We start from the raw sequence: 9793 nt of genomic DNA, 5'->3' as shown, positions 1-9793 counted from the left end.
CTGTCTTACGTACGATTATAGTGGCAGTAAGCGCGAATCTACTATAACCGAGGCACGACCTAATATAACCTCTAGGAAGACTAACTGCCCCTTTACTATAAAGGCTAACCTTATTAAAGGCCGCTGGTTTGGTACTATCATAAACCCCGACTATAAACATAAAGCAAGCTTAGATATTTCCACTTATCTAATCCATCGTAAATAGACCTAGAGCGACGAATAAAAGCAGGAGATCCGCTAGCACTTTAAAACGACCTTAGCCTCCGCCTATAATATCGCAGCGTTAATAAAGGAAAAGTACCCTGATTAGGTAAGTTAGTCCCTATACATCACGACTATATATTCCTAACCTGCCTCTTTAGATTTAGTTAACCGCGGATAATAAGAACAAGATATCGAAAGGATATAAAGAGTCTCTTAGAGGCTACACGCCTACACAGGCACTGATTAAGGAATTTAAGGAGCGCGGTATCACACACTATTATCGTCAGCTTAACAATAAGATTACGGCTATTCTTTTTTTTTTTTTTTTTTATTCATTACGCGCATGCAGCCCTAGAGCTATGGCGCGGCGGGCTATAGCGCTAGGCGCTATAGTTCTAAAAGACAGCTAAGTACAGTGCTATACAGCAGTAAATCAGTAATTAACAAAGGAAATCCTCCGTATCAATCTGCCTAATACCCCTATTCTTTATACTAAAGTCAGGAACACTAAACCAGGAAAAATCAGACCGCAGAATCCGTAGTAATTTGCCCCTTAAACCACTCTGCCGTAGCTATCTTAGTAGCTAAAAGGAAGGCCTATAAGCCCTATAATCCTTTTTAGTACTAAATGACAGCGGTAGAGTTAGCGGTAGGCCTGCTAGGGCTTCCCGCAGGGCGTCTCTTTCTGCCCTATAAATAGGGCACTATACGATCAGATACGCTATATCTTATACCGGGGAGCCCGGACAGGAACAGCGGTCTTTAGAGCAGTTTAAGGCCCGTTTTTAGTAGGGTCTCAGGTAGCCAAATCCGGTTTTTAACTGGATATAGGCTGATTAGAGCCACCGTGGGCCCTATAAATACAGGGGCTTTCGAGAGAAACGGAGGTTATCCTGAACTAGGCGCCTATACAGGCAGCCTAGCCAGACTATTTTACCCCTTTTTTCGGCCTCTTCTTTAGCAGCCTAAAGGGATTTCCAGTTAGCTATCGTAGCTACGTTTACCCGGCGTTTTAGGTGACTAAGAGTAACTAGCTTAACAGATTTAGTGGCTTTCCTCGGGTTAAGAGCCCGTTTAGCTACATTATCTGCTAGTTCGTTACCCTCTATCCCTATATAAGCCGGGACCCACCAGATAAAGACCGAGGTGCCTTATTATTTAAGGCGGGAGATATGGTTTTTAGCAGTTATAGCCCACTACGAGGGGCCCTAAAGCTTCTGAATAGCCACCTGTGAATCGCTAAAAATATAGCACTCTAGGGGCCTAGAAGACTATCATAGGGCAGTCTCTAGGGCCTAAACTATAGCGTATAGTTCAGCATCGGCGACTTCGGCAGAGGGGCCTAGGTTAATTCCTAGGGCTCTATAGGGCCTATTAGCGGGTGACCACTATATAATAGCGGCCGCCGCCTGCTTAGGCGTTATAGGGCCCGGGTAGCCTATGGGGTGGCCTTAGGAGCCGTCGGTGTAGAAAACAGATACCTAGTTGCCGAGGGACTGGATTTCCGTTAAGGCTTCGAGGTGGGCTATTTTAGGGTCGGTGGGGTCTTTTATAGAGGGCTGCGGCGCTATAGGACCAGGAAAATAGGGGCATAGGTCCGCTAAAGGCGCTGAGTCCCAGGGGGCCTCCCACTTAGCAGGGGGCCTCTATATCCTAGGAGGACCCTACTAAGGCCGGTACTTCCACCCCTAGCTTATAGAGCTGTGTGGAGGGCTATAGGGTCTAAAGGAGGGCGAGGTTATTATCGTCGTTGCTTAATTCGTCACGGACACTATCTAGAAGCTCCTTTTTTACCGGGTGGTTCGGTAGGAATTTTAAGACCCTAAAGGCGTAGAGCCTATTAGATCTATTTAACCGGACCCGGGCCGGTAGGACAGCGGCTTCTAGTTCTAAAGGGCGGAGGGGGGAGCCCCTAAAGACACCTAGGGCCCTAACTAAAGCGCCGTATTACAGGCGTTCTAGTCGGTCTACTAGGTGGGTTGTTTAGGACCCGGGGTCCTACCAGAGCTATAAGCCGAAGTCAGCTATAATGGATACACAGGCTATATATAGCTGCCGTAAGACCCTAAAAGAAAGATCCCTCTAGGAGCTAGCAAGCCTCTATAGTCGATTTAAGGCGCTAATAGCTAAGTTTAACTGTTTTTCGACGTGGGGTTTAAAGGATAACTTAGGGTCGAACCAGACCCTAAGCCACCTAATAGCCCCCTCGGTAGACCTAATTTCGTGTCCTGCTATAGTAGCTAAGTCGTTAACTATAGAGCGTTTATTATAGAAATAGATAAGCTCTGTTTTTTACGGGTCGAAGAGGACCTCGTTATTTCCGGCGGCGCTAAAAAGGGCGTTAGCTGCTAACTCTAGGGCCCTATAGTTCCTACTGGCTTATTTAGAAGCTACTAATAGCTGGAATTCTTCTATATAGGAGAGCTATAGGCCCTGGAACCCTTTATCCACTATAACCCCCCTAATATATATCAGGAAGAGTATAGGGGATATAGGGGAGCCCTATAGGACCCCTATATTTAGGGGGGTGGGCTACTGGACCTGCCCCTTAAACGCTAGCTGAATACGCCTATTTTCTAGAAAGGAGGCGACCCAGTTAACTGGGTTCGGGGGTAGTTAAAGCTATTATAGGGTATACAGGAGCTATGGCCTAGCGACGTGATCGAAGGCGCCTTTAATATCTAAAAACAGGGTAGAAATAACTGAGTTTTTCTGATTTTTCTGTTATTTTTGGATATAATTTAGTAAAAGAAGGGCTGTATCGATAGCTAAGCGTTATTATCTACCTCCTATTAGACTAAGGTGTAGAAGGTCGTTACGTGAATTTATAAGGAAGGCGAGTCTAGTAGCTATAACCCTTTCTAGTACTTTACTTAGGCAGTTTAAAAGGGCTATAATCCTATAAGACTTAGGATATAAATAGTCCTTTTTCCCTGGCTTAGGCAGAATAACACTAAGGGCCTCTTTCTAGCAGGTAGGGTAATAACCCACTAAAAAAAGAGCTAAATAGGCCTATAGGAAGACCCCCGGTATCGTATTATAGGCTTATTAGATGGGTTTTAAGCCTATACGATCCGGGCCGGGTACCTTGCCTATAGCGGCTCTAAAGATAGCACACTATAGTTTAATAGCCTATAGGCTAGGCCACTCCCAGGGCCTTCTTCTAGAGTCCTTATTACCTAAGCTAGTTAGGTTCTAGGCACTCTAGAGGGGCTAGAGGGGCCTAGGTCCCCTAAAGGGCCTGTATAAACAGGGGCTTTAGGGGCGTTAGTGGCGGTGGCCTCAGTGGCCTCGGGGGTAGGAAACAGGGTCCTTAGGAGTATATCACACTTATCCTCGAAGGTATAGGCCTTCGGGCCTTTTAGTCCCTGAATACGGGGTATTTTAGCGTTAAGGCTGCTTTTTATATAGCTATACGCCTTAAAAATCTCGTTGCCTTTGGCTTAGGCTAGGAAGGCCTCCTAATAGTCGGTTTTTGCTATTTTTATAGCGCGATAGTAGGCGTTTCGGCCTGCTTTCTAGGCGGCTTTAAGAGGAGCAAGCCGGGGGGCCGGGGCCCCCTTTTTTACCTCTTTCTTAAAAACCCTAAAGGCCCTACTACTCTCTTTTTATAGGGTCTTTAGCTCTTTAGTCCACCACGGTTTCGAACGCTCTACTACTTTAAGCCTAGGCGTGGAAGACTCTAGGGCTATAGTAATAGAGCTTAAGAGGTGGTGACCTATAGAGTCTTAATCTATAGCGTCGATCGCCTACTATAGCTAAAGGGTTAGTTAGGGTTCTAGGTCCTTTAGAGACCTAGAGAATAGCTCCTAGTCCGTAAATTTATAGTTATAGCCGGGTAGGATAGCTTTATTTATAGGGCCTTTAGGACCTAGAATAGCTGCCGAGATAAGGATAGCGCGGTGGGCGGAGGTAGTGTTATCGATATACCTCTAGCTATTAAAGCGGAGGCGGTAGAAGCCGGGTGTATAGAAAGCCAGGTCTATAACTAACTCCCGGCGTAAATTATCCCTAATTAGGGTCCCTCTATACAGGTTAACCTTTTTAGGGTCCACTAAATAAGTAGCTTTAAGGCTATTTAACTAGTTTATTAAAGCCTAGGCCTTAATAGTATCCTAATTTAACGTAGCCCCGTTCCACTGCTAGTGGTTCCTGTTAAAGTCCCCTATAATAAGGGCGGGCCTAGGGATTAAGAGGCCCTATAGGACCCTTTCTTCCGTCTAGGGGCGGGCTATAAAGCCTAAAAAGGGGGGGAGGTCGAGGGGGGGCTAGGAGGCCCCGGGGGGTCATAAACGGTCTAGGAGGGCCCACGGTGCCTAAAAAGGGGCGGGGGCCCCTAGTATTCTTCGAGGGGTTAAGCTCTTCTTAGTTATAGACGTGTAGGATACAGAAGGTCTATAGAAAGTAGACCTTAATAATCTAAGCGTCTAGGTCGTTAAGGAGGTTATTTCGAAGGGAAAAGTCGATATTACTAGCCTTTTTAACGTAGGCTAGCACCCTAGGCCTAAGAGGGAAGACCTAGGAGGTATAGGAGGTAGGGGGGGCGGTATAGAAGGCCGAGTAGTTTTTAATCACCTAGCCTTCCGGTTTCTAAAAGCAGTAGGGTTCCTGAATTAGGACTATATTAGCCGAAGCCTTTAAAGCCTATTCTAGGATCGATTCGTGGGCCGGTTATTATTTATTAGCGTTATATTAGATAAAGAGCAGCCCGTTTTTTAAGCGTTTTTTTAAGCTAGAAAACCCACTATTTATAAGAATAGTTAGGCTTTAATAGCTCGAATAACCTCGTAATCCGGGCTATCCGGGGGGTGGTCGCCGTTATCGTTATAGTAGTGATATTAAGTATGGACGCAGATACCGTATTCTTTATAGCGGTTATAGTAGTGTTTAGTATAGTGCTCGTGGTTACTAGCGTAGATAAACTAGGTCGTTTAGGCCTTATAGGTGCCCCTGGTATAGCCGAATTTCTAGCACTTAGAGTACTGGGTTTTCGGTATGATAGGCCTATATTTATAGACCGTAAGGCGTTAGCTAGCGATCTATAGGCCGAATTTTAGGTAGTGCTTCTGCTCTGCTTCGGTAAGCACTACTAGGATAATAGTGCCGCTATTAAATAGGGGGTTAGGGCGGCCTAGCTACCTAGGCTGGCCTACGACCTTAATAGGGTTAAAGGTCGTAATTTCGGTGGCTATACCAGCTAGGCCTCGGCCTAGGCTGGAACTAAGGCCCTGATCCTCCTAGGGGGCGGTAAAGGGGTCCAGTTCTTTAAAAGGGTAGACCGGGACCTGTTTAACGACTAGTTTAAACCAGTCGCTAGTAGGCTGAGGGGCCTGAAGAGGCAGGTCTTTTAGCTCTTTAAACCACTGATTTTATGATTCTAGGAGCTGTTCGGCAGTGTATTTCGGGCCTAGGGTTAGGACGAGGTTCCCCTTAGTCGAGGAGCTGACTACTACGATGGGGGGGGTTTTTAGGACCTTATTAATCCTATTTCGAAGCTCGAGAGGGTCGATTTCCCCGAGGGATTGTCCTTTAGTAGGCTGGGGCACTACTCTTTAGACCTTTTTTAGGTTTTTTAGGGTAGCAGGGGGGGAGGGGCAGGCCCTGTAGAGCCCGTAGGCCCTGTAGAGCCCGTAGGCCCTGTAGAGCCCGTAGGCCTTATAGGGCCTATGGCTCCCGAGGGGGCTTAAGCTCCTTTAGCGGCAGCCTGGCTGTAAAGGGGCTGCTGCTGCTACTGCTGCTGTTATTCTGTAAGTTTACGAATAGCCTAAGCTAGATCGTTAACCTTCTGTTTAAGTGCTAAGGTAATAGGGGCCACGGGGGGTATAGGACCCGTAGAGGTTCCTTTGATAGTGGATTTAAGCCTTATAAGAAGGGCCTTGATCGGGGGGACGCCGTCGAGGCTATAGGCCTGCTAAACCAGGTAAAGAGCCTGCTGGAGAAGTCCTTTAACCTAGGCCTTACTAGCCGAACTAGTCGACTTCTAGGGCAGAGGGGGGAATTCTTTAGCAGGTCTTTAGGTCTTTTTAGCCTAGGCAGAGCTAATTAGACCTTGTTTTTTAGCAGGTTTAGCAGGGGGGGCCCCTGGAAGGGGTCCTAAAGGGGGCCCCTAGAGGGGGACCCAGGGAGGCTTTCGACCTCCGAATCGTCGGCTATATACCGGTTTATACGGGTCCTAGAGAGGGCTCTAGGCGTAGGGCTTATAGAGGCACTACGGTCCTGTTTAGAGGCTTATATAGGCGTTTTATAGCGGGCTATTTTATTAGAATCGTCGTTAGAATCGGCGTCTTCTATAGTTATATCCCCTTCCCCGTCCCTAGCCGTTTTAGGAAAAGTGGGGCTATGTGGGGCCAGGTCCGGGGGGGTCGAATTCGGGGGTTCGAGGCTGCCGTGGCGGCTAGGGTGGCCGGGTCGGTCTTATTACGTTAGACGTTACGTTAACTTAGTCGTTTGCGTGCGCTGCTGCGGCTGTGCGCGTGGCTTAGTGTGTGGCTCGGTATAAGGCTGGGTGGTCTATGCGGGCTGTTTGGAAGGCCCGGGCTGTGATTGGGTAGCGGGCGCACGGGCCACCTTAGAATTTTCGGGCGGCTTTGCGTGCGCACCACCACGCTGCGTTTTCGCACCCATTTTGCGGCATAACAACGGCTTGCGTACGGCGAAGCCGTGCGTGCGCGCAACGGGCTCGAAAAGAGCAATTGAACGATACTAATATCAGGCGTTTTAGGGCGTTTGCGCGGAAAAGCTGGGTCCAGCTCGTGGAGGTTATAGGACTTATTATATATACGGCTATTCTTTAGACGCTTCTATAGTACGAACAGATATAGAAGCTAAACTCTAAGGTTATAATATCTAATAGGATATATAAAACGAACCGCTTTACTATACCGTTTATTAATATCTATAGCATCACGAATATCCAGACTACCTTTAATATCGCCTTCGCCCTCGTTAATAAGGAGGATTTTAAGGCATATAAATAGATCCTCTAGCATCTTAACACTCACCGCGCGACCCTTAGTATCGGCAAGCCACTCACTATCGTTAGCGACTTGGAGAGGGTATTTAAGAACGCCGCAGAGGCTGTTTTTCCTAATTCCTAGTAACAGATTTATATATAGCACGTTAATAAGAATATCCAAGGCAAGGTCAAGGTCCTCTAGCAGTGGCCTAACGATACGGACCCTCGAAACGACTATAACGAAGATATTAATTATAATCGCGAGGTACCTCTTTTTAGTAAGCTTTCAGGCCCTCAGGAAGGTCCTTTTAATATCACTATCCCTTAGCGAATAGATATAACGTATAACCTGCGCGGCTTTATAATGGTCTAGAAGGCTATTATATACGCAAAGACCGAAGAGGATCATAAACAGGCATGGCTCCTAATCCTTGAGATGTTCCCGGAATAAGAGGATATTATACAGTATATCCTCTCTACCTAGATACCCTAGCGCCGTTAGTTTATTACTTATTATATCTCTAAGTATCGTAAATTTAGTATACGTATTATATCGCGTCTAGTTATAAACAGATTAAGAGCTATCTATTGAATTCCACCGCCGACCTTAAATTTCTTGCCGAACGCATCGAACAGATAGTTAAAACTCAGTAAGCAACGTATAAAAAGGACTAACCTAATAAAGCCTCGCGTTAGATACAGGATTACTGCACCAGAAATTGGATAGGAGATAACCGAAGCCGCTATAGCAGGCACGCCTTAAGTCTATTAATAACGCAGTATCGTTAAGCTATCAGTGTCTCTAAGCGAATAACCCCGGTCGCCGATTATACATAATAGTTTAGAACCTAGTTCGGAGTGCCTTATGCGTATAATATTATTAGAAGAGAGTAAGAGCAACCGCCACGCGCCTTTAGCTATCTTAATTTCCACCCCCACCAGCATCTAGGTCGCGACCTTATAGAAGAAGATAGGCTATATTCGATCCTAAAGCCTATAGTTATTCTTATTAGTCGCGGGCGACCTCGGCTTACTGCTAAAGATATCCTTATCGTATTGATTCCACGTGGTGGTAATCTACGCTAAGGCAACACTGTATCGCGGGCCCGAGATCTATCTGAGTGGGAGCGAGAGGAGGAATAGGCGCGTTAACGTTAGGAAGAGGTCGTCCGCCGGTTTAAGGCTTAATAGGAGGCTTAATAATAATAATAATAATAATAATAATAATAATAACAGCGCGGGAGGGGTCGTGGGCGCCCGCGAGGGTCACGTACTATAAGGAGACAAGGACGTGGATAAGGAAGAGGTCGCGGAGGAATTCTGTTAGTAGTTAATTATATATAAAACGATTCTGATATAACTAGTGGCTAGTCTAATACTAATAGAGTAATTAAGCGCCTGTAAGGGGAATCGCGGTAGTAGGAGATAATTAATTAAGTCGATTTATTAATACGAAATCGCTTATTCTATAGTTATTACGAAAAATACCTCTTTGCACGATTAATTTAATTAATCGGCGCTGACTTGACTAGATAAATTGACACTTGCTAATAATTAATAGTTCTGTTAGCTGTTAACAATTAGACCCCAGTCGGAATAAACGAATAGCCTAGTCGGAATGGCCCTGTGATAGCGAGCCTCGCCGTGCTTTTAGACGGCGGCGGTATAGTACATTAGCGATAGCGCCAGGCTAGGGTCTTTGATGAATTACTGTGTTATGGTATTCCTCTTACTGGTATCTAGGCTACTATCTAGCTTAAGTCTGGCTATTTAAACGTATACTTCTATGCGCTAGAGTGCGATTAGTAGCGGCAGATCGGCTATATTCTAGACCGGGTTATTAACGATATAGGAGTTAATAAAGTGTATAGTAAATTTCATGACGGGCAATAGTAGAACGATACCGTGGTTATATTATTTAATTATATTAAGTATCTATCCTGCCCTGCTAAACTCGCTTATTTCTGCCTAGGCTATAGCGTTATATAACCGCGATATAAAGCTCTTAGCGGCTTAAATCTAAACCTTCTCCTTGCCTATATGGTTTAGGAATAGGCGTTTAGTAGGAGGCTAATTAGTGTTATTTAACGATAGACGTTTAGTGCTAGACTTTATCGGGATAATGGCTTACCCGGCGTTACTCGGGGTTCCTTAGCTAATCGACGTTCCTGCTAAAATATCGGTAACCGACCTGATAAGGGGCGTTCCCTAGGCTATAGTATTTACTAATTAGTTTTTAATAAACTCTATCCGCGGCTTAAGTATATCGTAGAAGGGAACTATCGCCGTAAGGAAGCTAGCTCGATTTATTATTCTATCTTATAGGTGTCGGACTATAGTAATTATCTTAGTGCTTAGCTTAGTAGCTTTATTAATAGTCTTCACTATCTTCTTATTTAGACTAGCTCCTTATAGGTTAGTGGTATTGTAGCGGGGGTGTATAATAGCCGAAGGCCGTGGTATAGGAGAACCTATAGTAGTTACGTTACTAGGCGTGGCTCTAGCTACGCTTTTATAAAGGAATTGCCCATTTAGGCCTTATAGAGCGTTATATCTGGCTATAACGAGGTATTCCTTAAAGCCTTGCTCGGCCTATAGCTAATCGGCTATAACTCGACTATAGTCGAGGAGGAA

The 9793-nt window shown here is 45.5% G+C and overlaps 1 protein-coding gene across 1 annotated transcript; it reads left to right on the top strand.

Annotated features, from left to right (window-relative positions):
* Positions 1-377: 377 nt before the first annotated feature.
* ACRALDRAFT_2101336 (uncharacterized protein) lies at positions 378-7181 on the top strand (the record flags this gene model as incomplete). Its single annotated transcript, XM_071023056.1, has 3 exons — positions 378-486; positions 2801-2808; positions 7041-7181. Coding segments are annotated over 3 exons (258 nt in total), but the record flags the coding sequence as incomplete, so codon positions are not given.
* Between the last annotated feature and the right edge of the window lie 2612 nt (positions 7182-9793).

The sequence above is a fragment of the Sodiomyces alcalophilus genome (assembly GCF_042370955.1).
Source record: "Sodiomyces alcalophilus JCM 7366 unplaced genomic scaffold ACRALscaffold_2, whole genome shotgun sequence".
Taxonomy (NCBI): Eukaryota; Fungi; Ascomycota; class Sordariomycetes; order Glomerellales; family Plectosphaerellaceae; genus Sodiomyces; species Sodiomyces alcalophilus.
This window is presented reverse-complemented; position numbering and strand designations above follow the sequence as displayed.